This window comes from Aspergillus nomiae, assembly GCF_001204775.2.
Source record: "Aspergillus nomiae NRRL 13137 chromosome Unknown contig00273, whole genome shotgun sequence".
In the NCBI taxonomy this organism is placed as follows: domain Eukaryota; kingdom Fungi; phylum Ascomycota; class Eurotiomycetes; order Eurotiales; family Aspergillaceae; genus Aspergillus; species Aspergillus nomiae.
The window spans coordinates 17,949-43,155 of NW_015378328.1; the positions used below are offsets into that span (position 1 = coordinate 17,949).

At 49.2% G+C, this 25,207-nt stretch overlaps 8 protein-coding genes across 8 annotated transcripts; 4 read left to right on the top strand and 4 right to left on the bottom strand.

Annotated features, from left to right (window-relative positions):
- Nucleotides 1-74: 74 nt before the first annotated feature.
- On the top strand, nt 75-788 carry ANOM_009012 (PaaI family thioesterase; the record flags this gene model as incomplete). The annotated part of the gene is made up of 1 exon (XM_015554268.1): nt 75-788. The coding sequence occupies one exon, from the start codon at nt 75-77 to the stop codon at nt 786-788; it is 714 nt and encodes a 237-aa protein (XP_015404299.1).
- A 135-nt stretch (nt 789-923) lies between these two features.
- ANOM_009013 (thioesterase family protein) lies at nt 924-2,116 on the bottom strand (the record flags this gene model as incomplete). The annotated part of the gene is made up of 2 exons (XM_015554269.1): nt 924-1,819; nt 1,909-2,116. Coding segments are annotated over 2 exons (1,050 nt in total), but the record flags the coding sequence as incomplete, so codon positions are not given.
- Nucleotides 2,117-2,348: 232 nt separating this feature from the next.
- Nucleotides 2,349-5,772, bottom strand: ANOM_009014 (putative alpha,alpha-trehalose phosphate synthase subunit TPS3). The gene is made up of 4 exons (XM_015554270.1): nt 5,554-5,772; nt 4,089-5,478; nt 2,697-4,020; nt 2,349-2,639 (listed from the first exon to the last, which is right to left on the bottom strand). The coding sequence occupies exons 1-4, from the start codon at nt 5,574-5,576 to the stop codon at nt 2,590-2,592; spliced, it is 2,787 nt and encodes a 928-aa protein (XP_015404305.1). The 5' UTR covers nt 5,577-5,772; the 3' UTR covers nt 2,349-2,589.
- Nucleotides 5,773-6,203: 431 nt separating this feature from the next.
- On the top strand, nt 6,204-7,421 carry ANOM_009015 (Stk19 family serine/threonine-protein kinase; the record flags this gene model as incomplete). Its single annotated transcript, XM_015554271.1, has 2 exons — nt 6,204-6,774; nt 6,829-7,421. 2 exons carry the CDS (start codon nt 6,204-6,206, stop codon nt 7,419-7,421), a joined length of 1,164 nt encoding a protein of 387 aa, XP_015404304.1.
- A 1,245-nt stretch (nt 7,422-8,666) lies between these two features.
- Nucleotides 8,667-10,652, bottom strand: ANOM_009016 (C2H2 zinc finger protein; the record flags this gene model as incomplete). Its single annotated transcript, XM_015554272.1, has 1 exon — nt 8,667-10,652. The coding sequence occupies one exon, from the start codon at nt 10,650-10,652 to the stop codon at nt 8,667-8,669; it is 1,986 nt and encodes a 661-aa protein (XP_015404303.1).
- A 5,508-nt stretch (nt 10,653-16,160) lies between these two features.
- Nucleotides 16,161-17,849, top strand: ANOM_009017 (uncharacterized protein; the record flags this gene model as incomplete). The annotated part of the gene is made up of 3 exons (XM_015554273.1): nt 16,161-16,556; nt 16,617-17,084; nt 17,144-17,849. 3 exons carry the CDS (start codon nt 16,161-16,163, stop codon nt 17,687-17,689), a joined length of 1,410 nt encoding a protein of 469 aa, XP_015404302.1. The 3' UTR covers nt 17,690-17,849.
- A 544-nt stretch (nt 17,850-18,393) lies between these two features.
- On the bottom strand, nt 18,394-21,130 carry ANOM_009018 (condensin subunit BRN1; the record flags this gene model as incomplete). Its single annotated transcript, XM_015554274.1, has 4 exons — nt 18,394-19,997; nt 20,066-20,357; nt 20,417-20,990; nt 21,054-21,130. 4 exons carry the CDS (start codon nt 21,128-21,130, stop codon nt 18,394-18,396), a joined length of 2,547 nt encoding a protein of 848 aa, XP_015404297.1.
- A 798-nt stretch (nt 21,131-21,928) lies between these two features.
- ANOM_009019 (sodium/calcium exchanger protein) lies at nt 21,929-24,999 on the top strand (the record flags this gene model as incomplete). The annotated part of the gene is made up of 2 exons (XM_015554275.1): nt 21,929-22,147; nt 22,225-24,999. 2 exons carry the CDS (start codon nt 21,929-21,931, stop codon nt 24,997-24,999), a joined length of 2,994 nt encoding a protein of 997 aa, XP_015404296.1.
- Between the last annotated feature and the right edge of the window lie 208 nt (nt 25,000-25,207).

Below are 25,207 nucleotides of genomic sequence, written 5' to 3' on the forward strand. Positions count from 1 at the left end.
CACAAAGAAGAAGTAAGAAAAGGAGCAACAGAAATATTATGAATCGAGCATATGAACATACAAAGAAAGAAAAAATGGTCGATTCCAAACCTCCCTCCATCATGAATGCTCCCTTCACGGAAGAAGCATCGCTCGATCCCTTTCGTTCCCATCCCCACGCCAACCGTCTACTCAACCACCCAGAATACTATCCCATCCGCACCTGGTCACGCCTTCCGAAACCCTCCACCGGCGAAGATGGCTATTTCGCTGGTACCTTAGCCACTTCGACCACCATCCCTCACTGTCTTACGCTCCGTCGTCGGTGGCTTCCTTCGCTCTCCGCCGCCCGTCCGCAGTGGCCCTCCCCCACCGATGATCCGGTCTCGTCAGAGCCATCTGCCTTGCCCCCAGACATTCTCATGCTGCTGGATCTGGCGACACCGGGCGTGAGTGGCCACCCGTCGACGGCTCATGGTGGCATTATCGCAACATGCATCGATGAGGCGATGTCGTTGGCGGTAACCCTGTACTCTCCGCCTCCTGAGTTGGACACTTCCGATCACCAGGGAAGCGCGGAGGACGCAACGCCTCGTGGGAAATTATACACATCGCAATTGGACGTACGGTACAAGAGACCTGTCACGGTTCCTGGATTGCTGATCATCCGCGCCAAAGTGGTCGGCCGTGTGGGGAGAAAGTTTTGGGTGCGCGCCCAGATCCTTCAAGCGGATGAGGAAAACCCGGATCAGTTGGTCGTCACGACTGACGCCATGGCTTTTTGGCTACAGACCACGTCGAATCTGTAAACAACTCCAAATCTCGATCGCTATGTATGTATGTATTAGAGGCCACGATTGCTGTATATATAGATCTAGATCTACCACTAGAGAGTTATCTATGTACATCAGGGATGCATGTATCTTGCCATGAAAACAGACCAATTACATCTTTGTCTGCCGCTGTCCTAGGTTCCGGCTGGCACTCAATACTAAACCCACCTGCGTGCTCAGTGCCACTACATCACCCTGCTCGTCCAGTACCTCCACATTCAGATCCGTTCGGCCATCGCGCACCACTTTAGTATGAATTCGGCTGTATAGCCATTCCGCGCCCTGCGCAGGCAATCGCTTCTTAAAGTCGATATTCAAAGTAACGGTAGGGTACCAAAACCGAGCGGTTTTCTCCGCTAACTCTTGTGACGGTGTGGACGCCGACGCCATTTGATCAAGCCCCCCAAGCGCCATCGGGAACATATCCACTAGAAACGCCACGGCCTCGTTGGTCCACCGCGCCTCGCGATCTCCGCCCGGCCGAAATCGCGACCATTGATCGATCACTTTACGCTTCCCCAAAGCCGGGTCGGGCCCATACAGCTCGAGCTGCAGGGTTGCGCGGCGAAACTTGGGATATGGTGGCTGGAGAAGCACCCAATTACCATCGCGTCCGGTTTGGCCCAGCGCCGCCAGGTTCACGCTGCCATTTGGCCCTGTTCCAGGTTGTGCAGCTGGCTGTAGACTCCAGCCGGTGTTGGAGCTGATGCCTACTTCCGCGGTAGGCGGACTCACAGTGATGTAGCCAGCGACCTTGACTTCGAGTTCGCCATTCTTTGCTTTTTTCTCACTCGGCTGGCATAGGTTGATATGGATTGTACTTGTGCGTGCCCCCAGTTTCATATCTTGCACTGTCAGTATGGCTGGACCAGCAGCTGTGCGACGCAGAAACGAAAGCTGAAGAGATATCGGGGTTGCCGGTGCATCGTATAGTGTCGGATGTGTATGTGCGAAATGGGTAAGAGCAAGTCGGTATATGACAGCGGTAGTATATCCGCCGTGTGGGACTGCAATTACTCAGTTAGTCACCATTTCCCCATGGCGTAATTCCGAAAGAACAAGCCAACGCAAAGAAGCATATCGGGATGAAGCATACCTGTTCCGATGCACCATTCATCACGTAGGAACGCTGAATATCGATGGGACTCAAGCGGCGTCACTTTAATGGCTTCCTCGAATGCTGGGCTGTTCGCCGGAAGAGCAGTCATGGTTACGGTTGTTTGAAACAGTTCGAAAATCTGATCGCGCAGCGAGGATAGAAGAGGACTGAGGGGGATTGTTCAATCACTGAGATAGTACAAATGGGCATTGTGTCCTGGCCCACGGAACATTGGAGCTTAATTAAGCATCTGGCTTCTCCGCAAAAGCCTCGGTATGTCCTGACGTCCAACCGAAACGGCGTGCATGTATGTATTAAATGTATGGACAGTACCTGAACCTAAAGGCTGACTAACGCTGTGTACTGCGAACTAACAACTACTATCGAGCGATGTCAACATAAAGCGAGGTATCTAGAGTCTGCGACCTTTTTTTACAAAAGAAGCACAGTGCATACCATTTTTGAATGCTCTAGCTTATCTGTATTAACAACCTAACTGGCCCATTCGAGTTCTACTACATCACAGTGATCAGTACACCACGCTTTTTCTTTTTCTCTCTCTTTTGCCTATGATTTCGGTTGGCATCTCGATCTCAACATATGCACCTAAAAAATTGCTTGCGACTATTATATGTAGAGTTTGTACTGACAAACCCATAGGCCCGCCTAAATAGCCAATTACTGCTCTAGCGAAGATGCAGCTAGTCTCTCCAGACAAGAAAGGACGCCTAAAAATGATGCAGTTAGCACAACAATCTTCTTCAATAATTGGTAGCTATACAGACCTGTCACTCCCTGAGTTAGGGTTGCTTTAGCTTCCGTGCTACGGGATCCCAACGTCACCGTCATGGCATAGTCGACTCCCTTGGCGTTCTCAAGTTTGTTCGCCCATCGGAAAACTGGCTCATCATCTCGACCATCCCCAATGGCCATTAGGAAATCCGGTCGTCCGCTATGATCGCTCTTGCTTCGTTCCAGGCAATGCCGCCACACCATGGCCGCGGCTGACGCCTTATTCGTGTCAGCCGGCTCTACCACAAGCGCCCCATTCATCATCACGGCATGGACCCCTTGATTGGCACAGGAGTCATTGATATGGTCTGCGCACTCGGAAGCGAGTCGAGAGGCAGCCGCTTGGTCTTCAGCCGATCCATAGTGGAGCATAAGAGAGCAGTGACGTTGTTCGATCCAACTGCCTTCTGACCGCTCTTGATAATAACCGAGAATTTGGCGGACGGCCTCCTTCCAAGCATCAGTCTGTGCTTTATTTGTCAACTTGAACCACTCCTCCGTATTCGGCTCGCGCACGAAGCATCCGTTCTCTGCAATGAGGCCCAAGCCTGCCACCATCCGGAACAATCGCTCCATCTCCTCTGGCATCCTAGAGCTCATGACAAATACTATATTCCTCGAGTCCTCAGTTAGCTCCGTCAGCGTCGTAATGGCTCGCTGCGGTGTAGTGACAATGATGCTTTTTGGAGAGCCCCAAGAGGCCAGGGTACCCTCATAATCCACAATGATAAGCCGACGATTGGACCTGCGATAAGCCTCTTCGAGTTTGCTGACGGACAACCGTGGAACGGCCATGATCTCACGCGACGACTGCTCATTCCAGACACGATTCAGAGTCTCGCTGAAGGATTTGACCCAGTTGGCAGTGGAGTTTTGAAGAACTGCACTGTGTAACCGAGTCCACACTTGCTTGCGTTCCTCCTCGCTCCTCGACAGAGCTGTGTGAATCGCCTCCGCACATTGCCGATAATTCCAAGGGTTGACTAAAAGGGCATGATTCCCGAAAACCGATGCACTTCCCGTGAATTCGCTCAGTATCAGAGAACCATACTTCTTGTTGCCATATTTTCCATCTTGACAGTAAACGAATTCGTGACTCGTCAGGTTCATTCCCTCACGTAGACTGGTGATCATCAAAGCATCTGCAACGGAGATCAGGGCGAGATACTGCGGGAAAGCGAGATCTTGTTTGAGGAAAACGAGCGGTTGATGAGCTAGGGTTGAGAATGTAGAGTTGATTCGCATAGCTATATCAGAAATTGTAGCTTCAAGCTCGGGTTGTTCTGTTGTGCTAGTTGCAACTTGGATCAACACCACCTACACATAGATGGTCAGTACGTCCCTGCAGATATGATTATAGGACGATTGTACAATAAGCCACATACCTGGTCCCTCCATTCAGGGTATGTATTGAGGAATAGCTCATAGCTAAGGAGCTTTTGCCGTATTCCCCTGACTCCATCAATCTTGTCGCGTGAAACGATCAATCGCTTCCCTTCGTATCTTTCGGAGATGGTTTTGACCCATTGCTCAACGTCAGTGGCCTTACGTCTCTTGTCCCATGAAGTCGGGTCGATCCCGATTGGGAATTTATTCACGTTGACAAACCGATCTTCGAGCTGCACTCCCTCATTCGTGGCCTCAACGCAGAGAATACGGCTACACGTCTGAAGAAAGTGTCGGCAGTACTCCTCTGTCTGGAAGCCAACAAGATTTGCACCTAGTATGCCTTCGAGGAGTTCTTTACGAGGGGCTAAGCAACGGAAAACTTCCGAAGATGGGAAAGCAATGTGTAAAAAAAAGCCAATTTGGGCGTCCGGTAGCAGTTTACGAAGCATAGCCGGAACCAGCAACAGGTGATAGTCCTGGATCCATATTGAATCTCCGCGCTTCCAGTTTCGAGCGATTCGCTCTGCGAATGCTTGGTTGGTCTTAACATAGTAGACCCAGGAGTGATCCTCATATGCCTTGCTTTTCGGGTTGTCAGGAATCTGGTAGTGGAACACAGGCCAGAGTATCGTTTTGCAGAAGTGAGTATAATGGCCATCAAAATCGCCGTCGCTAACATATACAGTCAACGAGTCGTACTCATCCTCAAGCTTTTCAGCAATCGCAGACTTGGTGTACTTAGACAAGGCATCTGTCGGCATTCCCAGCGTACCGACCCAGACCTTGTCTTCTAACTGTCCTGCATCTGTCGCAGACCGAACAGCGTTGCGAAGCCCCCCATTGCCCTGCTCTGCCGTCTCGATTGTCCATTCAGCACTGGAGAAGGAACCCTTACGACTGGGTTCCCTGCTGTGGTGAGCCCCACTATGGCGTTGAGTGTAGAGTGGTTTCTGTTCCTTATCGGATCTCTTGGGAGAAGGCTCTGTCGTGGGAGCAACAGGCTCCTGGTGCTTAAGGATGGATGGGGATGGCGGAATAGTTGCTCGTGGCCGCGGCTGGTTCAAAGATAACGTTGAACCCCATGCAGGAGAGTGTGCTTCACTTTCGGTCAGAAGACCTCCATCTTCAGTTATATCCGGGAATGGATATCCGGAATGCTCTTGTTCCGCCTTTGCGAGATCTGATGAAAAGATCCGCTCATATTCGGTGGTGGCGCCGGGTGTGAGACCGACTTTCTGGTCGCGGTTCTGTTTCTCAAATAAGCTGACGGCTGCATTGGCTGTTGAAGCTGAGGCCTCCGCGCCTGGCTTCGACGGGTCAGGGCCTGTATGGACTGGACGATCTTTCGACTCATCGAGGTGGAAGTTAACGGTGTATGGCAGAAACCTGAATCATTGTCAGTTAAGCGTATCAGCAGCACATCGAAAGAGCATAAAGGCGAAGAACAGGTAATCCACATACAGCGAAGCGATATAGATCGTCATTGTGGCACCTTCCGAATGCGCCCAGCAACAGAAAACAAAAACGGGGAGAAGAGGGGAGAAAGAGGCGGCAATTGAAAGGTCGACGGGAAATTTAGACTACAGTGACATGGAGTGTCTTTCTTAGACCGAAAGAAATGGCGCGACCAAGCCCAGGCGAAGAACAGCCTGTTGATGTTGGATGCGGGAGCGTGGTGGAGGATTTTAAAGATGATGATGGTTGGACCTGAGGCACAAATCCTCCCTCATCACTACGTCATGTGAAGAGAGACCCTGCTCAACAACTTGTTGCTACAGTCCCACCGAGAGAATTGTCGGCCGGCTGGAATCCCATCAAACTCGGAGGCAGCCCAAGTTCCTTATACTTGGCCAAGATTTTTGCCTAGGCAGCTTGGTCTACAATATCATACATCATACCACCACCACCGCGATTGGTACTATGTTAACAGACTTTCTGTATAGCCATGGGTTGGTTGTTTTCATTGGCGGGATCTACCAAGGTGAGGGGCAGATCACGTGATGGTACAGCTTCTTATCAGATAAGTGCTTTACTACGAACTGTACTGTATGTTTCATAAGCGGCATCTCTTCCGCCGATGGGAGGTCGGAGTTCCTCTCCCGTTCTCGACCATGCCCTTGCGCATCACCTCTGCTCCTGTTTCTGGTGTCAAGAAAAGAAGGAAATCATCCAACACAGCGCTTCGCTCTTCTCCATTTGCCGGTCATGCTCGTCGCAAAGCTACTAGTATCACACAGTCATCCAACGATGTCAAATCCAATGACCGCAGTGGCGGATTTCAGGAAGAGTATGGCCCAGGGCCACTTCCGGATATTGGAATGTCACGATACATCCCAGAGACTGCTCCGGTAGAGGATGTTATTCAAGCCATATGCCACATCAAGGATAGTTTTTTCGAGGCCCTTCCCACTCGAACAGGCATGAACAGCACCCGTGTCGCTGAGTTATTGAATCTTCGTCGGTCGCTGCCACCACTCGCCTCAGTGGCCCACATCCATACATTACTGGATGCACCAACGAAGGTGGAGAGAGAGATAATGGGCTATGTAAATTCTGGCCGAATCCGTCGATTAATTGTTCCGGGCAGAGGAAATGATGCGGCTGGGTTAGGGGATTGCTTAGTTCTCTCGGAGGATTGGGAACAGCTTGTGCGAGACAGTCCTATAGAGTCCCATCTTAAAGGTGTCGCTTGCCTCTGTGAGACTTGGGTTTCCGATTGCTAATTTTTATTATTAGATAAGTTTCTGGACGTTCTCAGTCGACTCGGCGCCTCTTTCGCTGTCCCTGATACTTTGTTTTCTGCCCCGGAGTGCATGACGCTTGTTGGTGCTGGCTTTCTGGTCTCCTCCCCGTCTTCGGTCAAGGGATCTCCGGGCGTAATATCGCTTCCGACCTTCCCACCGCCGCCTTCATCCGGGAACTCGGCTAGTCGGGGTGATACCGCTACACTGGATGACAAAGAAGGTAGCGAGCGCTCTCGATGTCATACAACAGCTTTGTTCCTATCTCTCCCAAACACAGGGCCTTATCTTCGGCTTCTAGGCGCTGGCAGAGCGCATCTCCTCTCACTTATTAGAAAGTCAAACTCTGGCGAGGTGCCCCTTCATCTTCTCCGGGATCGCTGGGATGGGGCAGTCGAAACAGATAAAGGTTTCAGCGCGGCGAAGAGAATAAGAGGCGAACACGCGGGTATCTTGCCAGGTAGAACGAAGAAATGGAAAGAATTATGCGGAATGAACTTTCGCTGGGTTCTAGAAGAGGCCCTCGGAGCTGGGTTGATCGAGATCTTCGATACCGGTAGTGTTGGTCCAGGGGTACGGAGTCTATGATTGACCGCCTGTTTGGATACGACTAATATAGAGCGAGATATACCCCACGGTAAGGGTGCGATTGGGCCGTAACGCCCAGTTAGACCTTCATACGGAGAGGCGTATAGTCTGACCATATATGCAACATATATATATCCAGCCTGACGAGGAGCAATATTGGATACGGGCAATTTGAACTACTGTAACATCAGCATGTATGACATGATTCCAGTACGATGCCTCTACTTCTCTGCCCACCCCTAATCTACCCCCTATATAACATGTCTGGCGTATCTGCATCATATACCAGTGTGGCACAAGTCGTGGTTCTGTCTGACTAGGTGGAATGGACTATGGCCACTATATCGAACGTCGGCGGGGCAACCCCCTAGTGGATACAGCGGAGCTCGACATTGGGCGGAGTCCCCAAAGCCATAGTGACCAACGTGGGGCTGTTCATCGGCTGGACGGTCCAGAGGATATCTCAGTGTAACCAAAGAGCTTGAATACACATAAACGCTACGCGGTACGTTATGGCAATGGGAGACCTTAATACTACACAGTAGAGGATTGCTACGGAGCCGAATTCTTGCTGGGGAGGAGGCAGTAATTGACCCTTGTCCTACTATCAATAGAGAAGAAATTGACCATGCCAAGTGTATACGCTGCCAGAATTGAGTTATAGTAACACATTTTGCCACCATCATACTCCCTGCTCCTAAGATCTGTGAATTCAAAAAGAGAAGTATGATATGCTGATTCCATACAAGATGTGGGGCAATGCGGGGGTGAGTAATTATCATAGGATTATTGGCAAGGAAACAAGACTAGGGTGGGGAGGAACTGTACGTGAAACACCTCCATACCCCAATCCTGAAAGAGTGAACGTATCGAGTTGAAAAGGTGACGCCAAGGGAAAGAAGAGTGTAGTAAAAACACGAATAAGAAGGAAGATTAGGGACTGGGAGTGGGAGGATCACAAAAGAAAATTGGACCAGCCTCGCAACAGGTCTTTCGTTGAATTTAGATATTGTCTCATCAAGGCATTAAGGTGTCAACAAAAGAAAAGTGGAAACACTGACGACAAGGAATCATGAAAAAATAGGGCTACATGCAATAGGACATGTGAAGGGTATTGAGATTCTTCGGGAAATAGTCCAGTTATATGTCAGGAAGATAACCAGCAGTCGTCATCATCAACCGGATGCCTACGGTAGTAGATGGAAGGCTGAAAAGAGGTGAGTATGAGCGGAATACGGCTTGCGATCACCGTTGGCCTGCACTGACAGTGCTCGGCTCAACCTGAGGTTGTGTAGCATTTGGTGCCGATGATGTCAGCGCATTTACGTTTGCTGATGCAAGCTGTGCCCTTAAAGCCGCTACTTCGGTCTTCAGTCCTGTTAGTTCTTCGTGAACAGAACGAATATATGCCCAGAGCTTATCCTCTCGTTCACGATTCTGATCAGCATAATTCGAGTCATGTGGTCCCGGAAGATGCCCATTATTATTTGCCGTCACCTCCGGGCCTGTTTTGGATGTCAGAGGTCCATTATGGTTGCTAGAAAGGCTGTGGGGTGGGGTATGTTTCGTAGCGGCCGGTGCTGGTTGCACAGAGCTCTGAGAGTGAATTGCAAAGCGAGAATCTGAGGTGTTCAATCCAGGTGGCGGAGGAAGCTGAGGGGCGCCAGGTTGTGGCGGGGGAAGGCCTAAACTACCAGCGGTATGATTTGCAACAGATGCCTGAGAGGACCCCGACCTGGTATATGGTTGTTGCTGGAATGACTGCGCCATGCCTGGAGAGTGAGCGCGATGAAGTTCAGGGCCATGGCCGAGCTGATGTGAAGGTAGTGCATTGGGTGAAAGTGGCTTTGGGCTGTCGGTGACATTTGATGGTTGGAATATTGAGGCTCCGGAATGCTGACCAGGAGGTGGAAATGTCAAGTTACCAGGTTGCGAGATGGGGGATGCTGAGGCGCTGGAGCCGCCGTGACTCGCAGGCGGAGGGAAAAGGCCCCCTGGAGATGGCCTGCCAGCCGCAATTGGGGGATATGTGCTCGGCTGCCGCGGCTGATAACTATTTGCGGTATTGGATCGCGTGATCGAATCTGTGGTAATATCATGTTTTTTAATGCTGGGCATGCTCATTCGGCGTTCATCCTCTTCATCCATGCGCTCGGGCTCTGCATAAACGAGGCCATCCATCGTATCCTCCGCACCTGGATGGCCCCCAGCGTCGCCATATTCATCTTCAGGAGCATAACTTCCCATGCTCGCCCGACGACCGGCGCATCCGCCTTGCCCTTTGTTATGTCGAGCGAGAGCGTCACCACGAGCAAACCGACGCCCACATTTGGGACAGATGTGTGGACGCTCTCCGGTGTGGAGTTTCGTGTGTCTTTTCAAATCGTGAAGTCTTCGGAAGCGTGATTGGCAAGTCTGGCACACGTACGGTTTCTCTTGGCTATGGGTAAGAAGGTGGCTTTTGAGGTTATGATGCCTCGTGAATTCCGTAGAACAGTATGGGCAACGGTGTTTTTTAGCCGATGGCGATCGCTGGCCGGCCTTATTAAATCCAGAACCTGGTAAGCTCAGGCCACGACGGGGATCACCAAGACCCGCCGTCGGCATGGGGTAAGAGAAGGACTTGTTACTTGCATCCTGCAAGTCCATTTCGTCCCTATGACGTGGTCGATCCCCATCCTGTGATGCCGAATCTTCTATCGGGCCCGGACTGGCGACTGTAGACGTATTCATCAGGGACGTGCTGTTATCGACCGTTCCAAAGGCATCCGCCGCATTACCTGAAGTCGAATGCGCATCGACCTGCATCTGATCGGACATATGTACGGAGTCATTAATCGAATTCATCTGTTGCTTCTCGGTTGCACCGAGAGCTTCTCTTGCGACCTGTGAGCTGTTTTGCTCAGGCTCCTTCTCATGTTCTACTAGTCGATCCACCGGACCGACTGGCTGTGTAGGCGTTGTCATGGGTGGCAACGAGTCTCTTGACCGTGAGACGTTCAAGCCAGCACTGGCAATGGAGGTAAGACTCGAGTCTGGTTTCGTATGCTTCAGGGAGGCGGCAGATTCTGGCGAGCTTGAAATGATGGAGGCGGAGGGTCCGGACAATGGATTAGGGACGGTAACAGGTTCGTTATTTGATTGCATCAACGCAGCCATGGATAACGAGTGCTTCACGCCAGCCTGGAATGGTTGGCGAAAGAACGGGGAAGCTACTTCGGCGGAACTCATGTCAGCAAACCAATGTTGAGAGTTGCGAAACAGTTGCAAGGTGGGAGTCAGATATGCAGGACAGTAGGTGAAATAAAAGGCTTTTGACGCATTCAAGAGGACCCAAGGAGCCAAGCAAGACAGGAAAGCAAGTGAGAGCCATCAGAGGCACTGTCGCGTGGGGCGCTCACCTGGATCCGATTGTGGCGCAAGCTGACGGGGGGTTCAGCTTTAGCGATGTTTCGTTAGAGAGTTAGGTCCCACGGGAACAAGATGGGCCTTGCAGCAGTAAGATAAAAATAGCGATCAGCCTTGCAAGCAGAATGAGAATGCTGGATTCTATTGTCTGCTTGATCAATACGAAGCTAGTTGAGATTAACCCATCTGGAGGAATCGAGATGGGAGCACGGCGGAATGGGAGATGTCAAATTAGGCTGCAGAGGAAGCTGGAACTAGCGATTGTCGGGGAAACGATGGAAAGGAGAACCATGCAGATCTAGATCATTGACAAGGCGTCAATATACTGTCGAACTGGATGGATCACGGGTGATTGATAGAAGGCAAGGGGTGTGGAAGAGCCGAAGATGTCAAGGGAGCAAACCAGAGGAAGATACAAGGTGAGGGAACGAGCGGGTGGTTGGATGGAGACTTAGGTTGACCAAGCCTCAGCCTTCAAGGAAAAGGAAAAAATAAGGATCACTTAAAATAATAAAAAATAAAATAAAAAAGAAAAAGAAACGGCTTACAAGAGGCATGCAGTGGAGAGACCAACACAAACTAGGAAAAGGATAATTACAAGACCCGGTTGTTAGGAAGAAAAGTTGGTGGGTTAGAAGGCATGAATAAACCTGATAAAGGCTGTGGCAGAATGGATGGATCCAGGAGATGATGCAGTTGCTGGCTTAGTTGCGGTCTCGAAATCTGTTTGGGTCAAAAGGTGCCTGGAAAGCGGAGGCCGTGGCTCTGCCTAGGAAAGGTGTTTGGAAAGCCAAAAAAAACAAAAAAAAAAAAAAAAAAATTAGTAACGATAATAAAGATAGCAAATTTTAAAAACGAAAAAAAGAAAAAGAAAAAGACCAGATGAGGGGAAATGAGCCAAAAGAGAAAGAGTGGAAGTGCGAAGGAAGCAAAATCAAAGTTGAGAGCAGACACGAGGTAAGGCAAGTGGCTGGAGAGAGCATTGGGCCTGACGACTTGTGACCAGGCTCGAGGCGGCTCTGCCTGGCGGAATAGTGGGCGACATACCGGGATTATACATGGCCCGGCGTCATCCTTGTAAGATACCGTAACCTCTCAATACTTGGGGATGGGTCGCCAGGCACCAAAAGAGGCGCAGCATTGATTATTTTGTCGGAATGTCCCTCGGCATGGCATACGGATTACAGATCTATTGAAGAAGTCCGATCAGATCGAACTGCTCGGTGCGTAATTAATCGCGATACATCCGTCATATTACCGTAATTTGGGTATTAGCTTAGATGTGGAGTAGTACTAATAGCGTACTTTGAGGCGCATGGTGCAACGCATACCAGTACTAGTACTAACTACCCTAGTACTTGAGGACTGGTGACAGTGCTGGGTTATTCATTCGGATTGAGTTTCGATTTTTGAAAAGCTCTGTCCACATAAAGTAGACACAAAGGAGGGCAGGCCACGACCGAAGGAGCACAGCCATAGAAACTGACCCGAGGATAAGGTATGGGACCTCCGGATATGTGTCTAAAATGACTAACTAATCTACCGATGTATGTACATACATACATTCATACATTAAGGATGCGTAGTTTATCTGCTTAAACTATTTACCTCCAAGAAAAGGGACACCATAGAACTTTCAATCAGTCCAAAGTCTCATTAATCTTCCGTCCCTTCAGAGTTAAATGAGGGAGTGAGGCTATGTTTTGTCATGCTGAAAGCCTGAAACCCTCATCATTGTGGCTGGCCACAGACGCGGAGAAGCTGACGGTTTTGGCCACTCACAGTCAGTTTTCTAGAATATTGTGGGAACCCTTGGGTGGCTGTACACTCCCACCGCCTGCCTGACACGGCTCAAAATACCGCTGATTGGACCGGTACGCTATGGATCCCTGCAGCCTCTCAGGCGCCTGTTGCTGCCGTGGCCAGAGGGGTCACATTGAATCTGTAGGTAAAGAACCACTGGTCGATCCCTCGCACCAGGGGCCCTGATTGGTAGGAATCATGGTCCGCTCCATCAAGGATCCATCCTGTAGACACTGATCCATAGGATTTGAACTTTTTTCCCAGCTGGGGTTTTTTCTTTCTTTCTTTCTTTTTTAAACAGTAGCCGATGACCCGGAGATCTGATTTGGAAGCTTTTCAGAATTACAATTCAATATGGGCGTACCCGTCTCTATATATCAAAACTAAATTGCCCCTTATCGGTTTGCGTTAGTACTAGTTAATTACTAGTAACTAGTACTTGTGTGCCTGCCATGTGGTGTGTATCTTTTGAGGTCCTTTCATTCTATGTCCAATTCCAACTTCAATTTCTATCTTTCTCTTCTTCTTCTTCTTTTGGCTCTGATTTCTATTAAAAGCCCCCCCACCACTCAGGATCTGCAGACTACTAGATTATGTGCCTACTACTAATAACATGCTTAAGCCTTAAGGGGGTGTACCCCATGCTTCGGCGTACTCCGAAATCACATGTGGCGTAAATATATGCATACTAAAACACTCTACCTTTACATTATATTGTGGAGAGACTCCAAATGCGACAGCTCCAGCTCAACCTAGGGACAATGGTAATCCCCAGCTTCATTGATGGACCCAACTGCGTATTAATTGCAGCTTGACTGCCAGACCCTGATAGTGGACGAAAACACTGTTAAAGCTCGAAGCGAGAATCATTTGGCCTCTAGCTTGGCTCTACTGTAAATCCTTGAAATTGTCATATATCACCTCAAGCTTTTCTCAGAAAAACCAATTGGTCCTGTGACTCGACATGATCAGTACTACTAGGTATAACGACAGCACTGCTAATTCCAAAACCTCTGTTTACTTAAATTTTTTTTTCGGTCTATATTGCGGAGTGGGTCCTGTGCAATAAACACCGCTAGCTAGAAGAGAACCACTATAATTATCTATTGTATGAATTGTGATATTCATGTTCATCTCAAACTGAACTGTCAATGGTGTGGTCTAGGCTTCCTAGGTGAGCGCGGTATTCGCTAGGCGGTAGTAGTCAACCTCTCGTCAGGGCGAGATGAAACTGTATTATGATGGCTATGCTTTGTTCCCCTGAAATGTCAAGGCGGAACAGATAGTATATAAGAGAGACGGCGTAGAGTCGCAAGCAGCTGATTGACGTCGGCATAGAGAACATATCGATATTCACTCACTTGCATTCAATAGGAACTCCATCCTTGCAAAAAACCAGCGTTTTCAACTCCTATCTGTACTTTCTCCCATGATAACAAAAATTCTTGTGTCCTCCTACCTAGCCTTTTGGACCTGTTCAAGATTGCGTAGCCTTGGTAGAAGCATGATCTAACTTGATAGTGTGAGTCTCCAGTAAAGTTGAGCTCCTTTTAGTTATGTTATCATTCTGACCGAGAGCGCAAGCTGCCTCGACAAATAGCACACTGCCTTTCAAACAGTCAGATATCGGTGGCATGACCTCAGTGAATAGCACAAGGCCCTGGCGCTCAAAACAGTGTCATTGGCCTCGTGTCTGTTGCATCACTGATGCTTGAAGTCCTCGGGCAGGACTACAGTGCGGCGGAGAGAGACTACTCCTGGAATTTCCCTGGGTTGGGTCACTATTGATAGAGAACTCCGCATTCCACTGGAAAGGACAGAACTCAGCGCCATTGCTGGTTGTTGCCGCAGTGGATATAGAACTGATAATCCCATGAAGTTCGCTTACAAGGTCATACATGGGGCAAACGTCTCTTATTGCCTCTGCTACTATGACGGCGGACATAATGGGCCATGGTAAGCATGTACAAGACCTACAACGAGGGGAGGATCCTGGCTGTAACTACGGGATGGAAAGCGTTGAGACGAAGCAACACAAGATAACCCTTTGCTTTTATCACTCTCAGCATTGGACTCCAATGATTCCATCCAGGTATTTGTACCCTCGGGCGGGGGCAATGAATTCTTCAGGGTTATTTGAAACATCAACAGACACCTTCCATAATCCATTTCAAGTAAGATATCCATGCAAGCAAGTGGTATCATTGTCATCATTATTATGATATAATATCCAGAAGATCAGTTCTGGCTATTATACCCATTGAATTATACTAATGGTGATTGTGAGACTGTTATTGCGGAGCGCGAAGGCGAAGGCGCTCTGCCATTGTTCTACGCAGTATAGGCGCTTAAATTAGTCCAACATTTAGGTGTTCCCCCTCCGCCGCAGCCAAAGTAAAAACAAATTAAAAGTAAAAACCATTAAGAAGAAGAAGAAGAAGAGGACTCAGAGAAGAGAAACTGACATATGCAGACCTGATCCCAGCGGTTCTGTAGGACTCCTGGTTGCTGAGCTGGAGAGACGATCAGCATTGGCGCCAGAATAAGACGCTAACAGGTGATGCTCATTCGCTTCACGGGTGACCACGCCTGCATGAATCCACTTCTGTGAGTTGACTGGAGTCATCTCTTCAACCCCCCCACTGTGATAAGCTGGGCGGTTATGCTCGAGTGATGAGATCGCCATCCACTCATTGTATTGCTCGGCTTTGTCTCCCTCCTCCTTGCTCTCTGTGCTACTTTGACTCTCCCCCAATCACCTTTCCAACATGGCTTGCTCGACAAATTCCGGGCGCTTAGTACTCTATTCACACGGCAGATGTGATTCCATTCAACATGGTCCTTTCCCCACCCCCCGCTGGTAGACCAGCGGCCAGCCCAAAGCCCATCAGTAGCATTCAAATGGGTAATGCCTCGCGCAATTGACTTGATCAGTTTCTTTTCCTACCCTCAACATCTCATACCTCTGGATCTTGTTTGGCCCAAGTAGCGCTGGCTTCGCATGCTTTGCTCAAGCAGATCGTCAGCAGGAAAGTCGATTGGTAAAACTCCTCAGGATATAAAATCGGTAAGCTATTGTCGTACCATTCGAATCACACAATATACAACTGACCAAGCCCCTCAAGATCGATACTGTGAGACACAGTCGAATCATTGCTCGATTTTTTCAGTAGGGTACAACCTCCTAATAGTGTTTCCCTCCCCTGCATCATGAACACCGACCATAAAGCTGTTTCGTCCTTTACTATAACTGAGTATTCAACACTAACTCTCGTCTCCCCCAGAGTACTTGGAGCTGTCCTTCTGAGCGTCCTTCTTTCGCTGCTTACTACTGCAAAATACTGGAAGAGAAGGGGCTACGAGAGCTGGCTCTCTGCACACCTGAGCTTGTATCAGTTAGCTTACTAGCAAGCTTCGTTCTACATACTGTTTGTCGACGCTTGTGTCGAATGACAGCCAGACAAACCAACCTTTGAATTACGGAGTGACTCAGACAAATATATAATTCGCGGGCGCGGCTCTCATTCAATGGCACCTACACAACAACCGATTGTAGAGGAGCGAAGCTCTTCGGACACTACGGCCACGTCAATAAAAAGCCCTCGGACGGCTCGCTTTGTGGAAGCAACGACGGTGCAATCCCCCACTGGCCCTGCTGACACCGGGCGGTCACCCTTCGCAGACCCTCCCGGTCAGTCCCGGACACCCCCTGATGTGTCCGACGTTGGCTTTGGATATGTTGCTGCCAATGATCCAGTGCAGCATGCATCCCATCACCAGCTGCCAGCTTCACCGCTCAAAAGTGCTCTAAAGGTCCCCGGAACACCTGGGCGCACACTAAATCCACTCAGCCCAACTTTTCGTGAAGAGTTTTATGTAGAGAAGGAAGAGAAGTCTGCAGAGAAGGAGAATGCTAGAGATCTGGTGAGTGGAGTGGAGGTGAAACAGTCTTCTACCTAAGTGCTCATACTAATTCGATTCTAGCGAATCAAACTCCGCGTCCGGGTGGCTAAGATGTTCTTGCGTTTCGTGAATTTTGGCTGCAGTCTGATAGTGGTCACAATCTTAGCATTGACTCTGTTCGTCTTCCATTCCACTAAATCACTGCCTTCTAGGGGGGGGTTCCCTGCCTGGGCCAATGGCACCAATCCGTGGACTCAATATTTACTCCTTTCCGTGGCATGCGTCTCGTTGTTTGCTTGCCTTATCGTATTTTGGGGCTATTGGAAGGGCGGCCACAAGCGTGCCGAAAAGCTCACTGTTTACTATCAAACAATTGCAGTGTGCTTCTTCATGTTCAGCCTTGTCATGTGGATTGTCGCAGCGGCACTTTACCAGAATGAAAAAGCCAATGGAAACAGCCAGGACCTTTGGGGTTGGTCCTGTAAGAAGAACACAAGGGAAACATTATTTCACAACGATATTGACTATGCCCTCCTTTGTCGGTTGCAGGTGAGTCTTGCCAGTTGCTGGCTTTTAGTATTTCTCTAGTGCCATTACTGATGTTATAGGACTGGGGCTTGGTATGCGCTATTATTGAAGTTGTCCTCGAGGTTCTGGTCATCCTTATCTATGCGGTTGTGTTCTATCGGTTCTGGACCAAGAGGCGCCTTATGAAGTCAATGGACCGTCGTGACAAGGCTAGATCTGATCTGTACCTTGCCCAGCTCCGCCTTCAGTCAGCGCCCAATACACCTGGATTTCCGCTCGCCCAAAAGACGCCTATAATATCTACAGCTGTTCCACAAGATCCCTATTCAATGGCCGAGAACGGCGAATCATGCTCTACCCAGTTTGCCACCCCCCGTTCTCCAACAAAACCCCAGCCGACCTTCCAGTTGCAAGCACCTCCAATCCGTGTACAACAAGCGACTCCTAAGACAGAACAGAGGGAGTTCTTTGGCCCTAGTTCCGTTCCCACGACTCTTGGGCCGGCATCAAATGTCAACCAACACATGACTGCTGCGCCTGGCGAACGGACCTACGATGCTGTGCCTATTCCAATGGCGTATTCAAGTCCAATGTCGCCCACGTTCCCTCATGCCTCCCATAAATGATTTCCACATTTAAATAGCACTAATCAATGGTTGAAATGTGCATATGCGCCTGCGCACGAAGCCGTGAAATGCGGAGACTGACGCATTGTATTTATTCTCGATGATAATCTTATCCCCCGTTCCCTTGTTTCAGATGGCTGCGTGGTATTGGTTTTTTCTCTCTCTTTCTTTTTTCGAAAGTTCCGACTGCTTTCGTATATTCTCTCATTCAACGAAATAGTACGTGTTCATCTGCCACTCTATAGCTAGCGTACTATGTGCGTCTATCCTCCACATTGATATGAATCAAAGGAGCAATATTGTGATACCTGTTAAACGAGTGTACTAGGATATTAGGAGACTCCTGCTTTGTCCGTATATCCCGAAGGTTGTACAGAAGCATAGGCCCAACAAAAGTAGTATAGTAGGACATTCACCAAACTAAAGTAGATACAAGAAAGTCAGAGAAGTATAGGAAGGAAAAGAACCAAACGGCGAATGTGCTCCCTCCATGATTGTGATTAACCAGTGTAAAAAAATCAATATCAGACTATTCAAATAGAGCAAAAACCACAAATACCACCCTGTATAAAGTACGAGCCCCAACTCCTTTGTAACATAAACTCGAGCATTGACCCTGAGCCATACCTCGTGCCTCATGAACATCCTATAAATCTGTAACAAGAAACTGTGTGTAAATTTAATATAAACAGACGTCAGTCTCATCATATAGCCCCCTCTTCGAGAACCGCATTGGCATCCTTTATGACAAAGATGTCTTCCAGCCTGCCTTCACCAAGACTACTAGAACCATCATCATTCTGCAGCATGAGACCCTGTTCATTGGCTAAATGAAGCAGACAAATGAACCCGAACGAGGTACTGATGTCACGTAACGTTTCTGGAGGGTAGACAGATTTGAGTGAATTCATGATCTGCGTAAACCGGAGTTGACCATTTTCCTGCTGCATCTCGTTCACAGGTGTGGGTGTCGGAGGATCATCGATCTCATTCTCAGTGGGTTGTTCTCGATGGCTTTCCTGGGAGGAATCGAAACTTGTTGATGCGATTAAGCGTTCACCCATACCCTTCCACATCTCCACTTTAAGTCGTCGAACATCAACTTTCTTGGCCACCCGTGCATATGCAACGTAATCAGGGCGTGCTCTCCGACCACCTTGTGTTACTAGTTGTGACCCGAATCCTCCAGCTCCGCTCTGTAACGCCGAACCAGGTGTGGCGCCCACCATGTTCAGGAGCGCTGTAAGCCCCGAAGCACCCCCAGCGTCCCCTACTGGGTTTCCTGGCTGTCCATCGGATGGTGGAGAGAGCATCTCTCTAGCATCCGCAAAGGGTAGGTTATCATCGTCGTCATCACCCAAGCCAAGGCCGTTGGGGAACGCAAGACCATCATCATCTGCGAAAAAATTTGCATCATATGCGCCGGGGGCACCTTCTCCATCAGAAGCTGCATTATTCTCTGGCTTATGGTTTGCCCAGAATGCTTCATCCATTTCTCCATTTCCTGCTGTCCGGTCTTCCCTGCGTTGGTTGAATTGCCGAGTACCCACCAGTCTTCTCGAGCCCATCCTGGCTTTGGGCTTGAGAAAGAGGCGAAGCAACTGTCGCGAATTGAAGTGTTTATCATCTGGAAGAAGATTACGGCCCTTTGTCTTCCATTGTGTTTTGGGCAAGGATATGGTGGAGTTGGAGCTTGCTGGGGTATACAACAACTCAGCAACGGACGATTCTAAAGGCGCAGAAAAGTCAATTTCAAAGGGCTCTTTTTCCTTCCGTTGCTTTGGGGCAGCGGTAGCAGTATTCGCCGCAGCATGCTCTTTGATCCTGCGAATTTTCCAGTGTTCGGGGCCTGCCCAGTTCTTTTGTAGGGCATTATCGAAGTAGCTGAGGATATTTTCATGGTCCTGCTTGTTAGGCTGATGAGTAAGAGAAATGGCATATGCATCGTCATTGTCTATCTCTTCACCATCCTGAATCTCATCGTTGTCCCGATCTACACGGTGAACTTTAAGCATGGGCTCCAAAGCAGCTTCACGAGCCCATGCTTCACCACCATCACCGAATCCGGTGTCTCCACCAAGATCAAAGCCCGCCAACGTTGCATCGTCATCATCAAAGCCAACAGCATTATCGTCATCGAGCATGATTCCAGATGCGTCATTCGGATTGTGTCCTTCCTCATGACCTTTATCATTACGCCAGTCCTCGGGGGCCTTGAGAAATGGTATATCCAACGACCCGCTCGGGTCGCCAAGATCAAAGTTTTTCAGCGATGGGCAGATATCCTGCATTTCAAGATGTTCCAAATCTGGGAAAAACTGGTTCGCCAAGGACGTTATGTCAACCTCCACGTTATCTTCGAATATATCGTCAGACGATTGCCTTGGAGGTGGCGACGAAGATCCTGGGCGTGAGGATCCTCTGACCCTTGGCGCATATCATCTACATCTTTCAAGCTCTCTTCTGTGGCGTCATCACTGCTGTCGAAAACTATTCGCCCTTGCCCATCAATTGCCAAATGATTCAATAGTAGGCCTTTCGCGCCGCCTTCGTCAAAATCCGCTGAGGCCTTTTTGAATAGTGGGTCGACAGAAAATTCAAGCTCGAACTTCTTCAGTTGGAGTGAAGCAAATGAGGGTGCAAGTGTAGCCTCATGAGATCGTTGCGCCTTCAAGGGATATGTTAGTTATTTTGTACCACTTGACTGGATCGCATGAACTGTTATACCTTCCGCCGGGACTTTCGTCCCATACCTTCCTCTCCTTCGTCCTCATCCTCGGCACCATCATCTACACCTGTCTCATGGGGCTTTCTATCGCGACTATCGGCCAAGCCACTCAGAAGTTTGCCGGTCTCCGTCGCAACACTGTCGACTCTGCTCGTATAAATTTTGACGCACCCATCGAGCGTACAGCTAGCTTTTTGAAAGTTCACACCATCGCCCTCCTTTAGCAAGGACATGTCATGGAAGTAGTCAATAAGGGCAAAATTCCATGAATTATTTGCGTTGATCTTGTTGTCAGTCGCCATCTTCATCCATTCCTCAAAGTTGGCTAAGATAGGTACACGCTTCATCGGGGTTACCGCTCTCCGACCGTCGACATCGCTCTCGCGGCCTCTGTGTCCCGATCCACGCGGTGTGACCGGGCTCATACTGGATCCACGCTCATGGCCAGTGTATCTTCGAGGAGGCATAGGCGTCTTGACAGCGGCTTTGATCTGGTCCATCTGGCGGTCATGACGAGCCTGCCGGGCTTCCATACGAGCCGCCTTTTCGCCCATGTCATCGTTAAGCGGGATTCTTAGTTTATCAGCTTCCATTGTTCGTAAAGTAGTATAGACAGATCAGGCTTTCCAAACGCACTTAATAGGTGAGTTCTTATGGGGGGTAGAAGCACCACCACCAGAGCGGCGGTGCTTAGGATTCGCTACGCGGGGCATTGTGAGACCTCTCAGGAGTACAGGGATAATATCCAATGGATCACAGAAGATGGCGGTAAGAAGAGTGAAAGTAAGAAAAGAAAATTAAGTGACAATACAGCAGCCACAGATTAAGATACTCATTCTCTGCAGACGATTAGCTGTGGCGTACCGAATCCTGTCGCGATGTGCTAAATACAGCGGTGTTTCCCTCTTTGGCTGACAGAGACCAAACAAGAGTCAACAAAAACATACACCATACCAGAGCAACCATGAGTGCAGGTCCTTGTCTAGCTTCTTTAGGCGGATGGTCAGGTCACATGATATGTCATCACTGCCTTGAAATGCACGTGATAGCGATAACAGTTCGAGTGGTGCTTTTCTTTTCTTTTCTTTTCTTTTCAATCTTGTTGTACTTGGCTTTCTTTCAATATAATTATACTCTCGCTTTATTGTGGTGCCTTTGTCGTTCCTTTTTCACACCCACCCGACTACTGTCAACTCCTTGTAGTATTACGTAGGTAGGCTTGATAAGGTGCCTAGCCTCAACCAAAATTCAAGAAGCGGCCACCTGCGAGCCACTTTCTCCGCCTAAGCTCAAGGCTGACATCAATGAGTGCTGGTGACTTGCCGCGTGGAGTCCCCTCTTCAATCTACACTAATTCAATCACTGATAGCTACATAACCATATGCACGTCCGTCCCCCTTGCGGCCATGTTAACCATCGCCGAGATTTCGACGTTCTAAACCACTACCTTGTCTTTCTGCCAAGCTGCAACTTTTCACGTCCCTGCCCATGATGCTGTCGTGTCTTACACTATGTCTGAAATACTCTATCCAGTCTTGAGCCGCCCATCAGGTCGGCGTTATTCTGTTCGACCTTTCTACTGGACTCTCATGGTGATCACGACCTTGGCAGTTCTTAGCTGGACTCTTGGATCATATGAAGATGAAGGGATTACGTTTCCTGTCAAACGTTTTCTGCCAGGAGGGGGTTCCGACAGGCAGGGTATCTTCAAGAGAGGCGCTGATCTAGAGGTATCACAAATAGTTGCTTTCATTATCCATAAGAATTCATGGGGATGACTTGCTAAGACGTTTATTTTCTGTTCCAGTGCCGCATGGTTCGTAAAGCACACGACAAGTGCTCTTATGTTCGCACGAATTGCCCTGACCATGAAGATGGCCTGTTTTCGTATCTCCAATTCTACTATTGCTCTCTCGCAGGTGCCAAGCCAGTCGCATTCACCATCCTTATCCTATGGCTTTCACTACTGTTTAGCACGATCGGGATTGCCGCCAGTGATTTCCTATGTATCGACTTGAGCACTTTAGCCGGTGCACTTGGTTTGAGCGAAAGCTTGGCCGGGGTCACGTTTCTTGCGTTTGGAAACGGAAGTCCGGATGTCTTTTCTACCTTCGCCGCCATGAAATCTAACAGCGGTAGCTTGGCCATTGGGGAGCTGCTTGGAGCTGCGAGCTTTATCACGTCGGTCGTTGCAGGGTCTATGGCGCTGGTCCGCCCGTTCAAAGTTGCTCGAAGAAGCTTTGTTCGTGATGTCGGGTATTTCATCGTGGCTGTGAGCTTCAGCATGTTATTGTTAGCAGATGGCCGCCTCCATGCGTGGGAATCTGCCGCAATGGTCACTCTATATTGCTTTTATGTCGTCCTAGTCGTAACCTGGCACTGGTACTTTGTGCGTCGCCGTCGTGTCTATGAGAGGGATATAGCTGCGCGATCACACTTCCATATCCCTGAAAACCAAGAACTGGAGATCGAGGAAGCCGAAGACGATGAACCTGGGGTCATCTCTGAATCCACAAGTCTTCTTCATGGTGTTTCAGTGCAAGATTTTGACGCCTTAGAGAGAGGCGGAGAGGCCCCTTGGAAAGATGGAGATGATGACGAAACCCGCAACCGGTATCTAGCAGAAATACGGGATAATATGCACGTGTATCGTCCCTCTGAACACAGGCGTAATACTTTAAACCCAATCAGACCCAGTCTGGTCGGTGCGCTGGAGTTTCAATCCGTTGTTTCTTCTCTTCAGCGGTCGCGAAGTACCCATCAGAACGTCCCGATTACCCTCCAGCGGTACACAGATGGTTACGATAGGGCTCATGTGGCATTACCAGAACGCGATAATATCTCTGTTGCTTCACACCCATGGGTCAGTAGGCCTTCTGCAGCAAGCCATCTGTCGCCTAACAGCGGAACGAGTTCAACTCGAACTCGAGCTGTGTCCGCCGATGATGCCACGGGTCTGAAGTTAGATACTAGCGTGTTCGATTCTGGTGCAAAGCGACCGCACGTTGCTATCACCCGACCCTCGGTCGATGATCCATCTACATTTGTTCAGACCCAGACCCGTCAAACGGATAAGACTGCCGAGTCAGAACTATCGCCATCATCGTCCGGACAAGCATGGCGAAGTCCCAGTCCAGAGGGAAGTGCGCGTCCGCGGACTCCACAACTACTTGCACCCCCTGGTACTTTCCACCCTCCAAACTACCAGGCTGAAACGCCCGAACCAAGATCTCCTCTTGAGATTTCCCCACGAGGGACACCATTCGCCTCTGAGTCCGTTGATGTTCCAGTGGAAAGCCCTTGCAGTCCATTTCCCCCCTTCCTTGATACATCTAATCCGGTGCACTCCAGGGCACCTAGTATACGCCTACCACCTGTTTCTAGCCCCACGGAGGAGCTGCAGGTGCATGACAGCATTTATGACACTGAGTGCCCTCGAACTTCATCCCAGATGCTGTGGTTGTTTCCTTTCACTTCCGTTCTTTTACCATCTATCATTCGAACACTCTTCCCTACTCTGGTCGGGTGGAAGACGAAGAGTTTCTGGGAAAGGATACTAGGGGTGATTGCAGCTCCTAGTGTGCTGCTACTGACGATTACTGTCCCTGTTATTGAGCCGGCACAACCCAAAACCAGCGCAGACCCTGTAACAGTCGTAGTGACTTCAGCAGATGGAGGAGACTCGGGAGTACCTGCAGTGAGGTTACCGGAGGATAGCCCTCTTGTTCAACCTGTTGATCATGGATCCACTGCCGAGCAAGCTGCAGGCCATACAGGCAAAAGTCAATCAAGGCAGGGGCGGCAACGTTGGGACTCAGAGTTGCCCGCCATTCAATCACAGCCAGATCCTTCGGCATTGCCTCCGAAGGAATGCTGTCAGTGGCTAGTTTGGATACAAATATTCACCGGCCCTTTTTTTGTTGCCTTGATTGCCTGGACAGCCCTTGATTCTGGCCTAGACATCCGCAATCTCTTACTACCGTTCCTCTTATCACTACTCTTTTCGCTGGTATGCATCACTGGTCTTATCATAAGTTCACGACATGGTAATTCTTGGCAATTTCCAACTGCATGGCGTCCTTTGCTAGCTTTTCTGGGTTTCATTGTTGCTATATGCTGGATTGCGACTATAGCTACCGAGGTCGTCAGTCTCCTCAAGACCCTAGGAGTGATCTTGAACATCAGTGACTCACTCCTTGGACTGACCGTTTTCGCTGTTGGAAACTCGTTGGGCGATCTCGTTGCTGATATCACCGTTGCTCGCCTAGGCTACCCAGTTATGGCGTTGAGTGCCTGCTTTGGCGGACCTATGTTGAATATTCTTCTAGGAATTGGCCTAGGTGGCCTATACATGACTCTTCATGCAAAAGCAGAAACGGTAGCCACGGACGGAGTTCCGTATGAGATCACTATATCCAAGGTACTCATCATCAGTGGCGCCACATTGCTATCTACACTAGTAGGGCTACTGGTAGTAGTCCCGTTGAACAAATGGAAAATGGACCGAAAAATCGGCTGGGGTTTAGTGATTCTATGGTGCATCAGTACCCTCACAAATGTCATTGCAGAAGTTTTAGCTTAAGCCCTCGTGTCACGGAGGTTTCTGCTGGTGCGTCACCGTCAGCAGGGAGGAACTTTTGTACTGTTATAGTTCTTTAACAGCTCCTTAATAGTTCCCATTATGTATAGTGACTGGCTCTGAACACATTGTCTGATTTAACATGCTATCCATCAAATTCCTTTATAAGAAAAATAAAACTCGAACCAAGGCTGTCGCATGCCCCTTATCT

Bases quoted from the DNA above. Each gene is read 5' to 3' on its own strand.
- ANOM_009014 (XM_015554270.1), bottom strand. From the start codon at position 5,576: ATGACGATCTATATCGCTTCGCT. The intron at 5,479-5,553 runs GTATGTGGATTA...ACAATGATTCAG, and splicing joins ACGATCTATATCGCTTCGCT to GTTTCTGCCATACACCGTTA. The intron at 4,021-4,088 runs GTATGTGGCTTA...ATCTATGTGTAG, and splicing joins ACCCTGAATGGAGGGACCAG to GTGGTGTTGATCCAAGTTGC.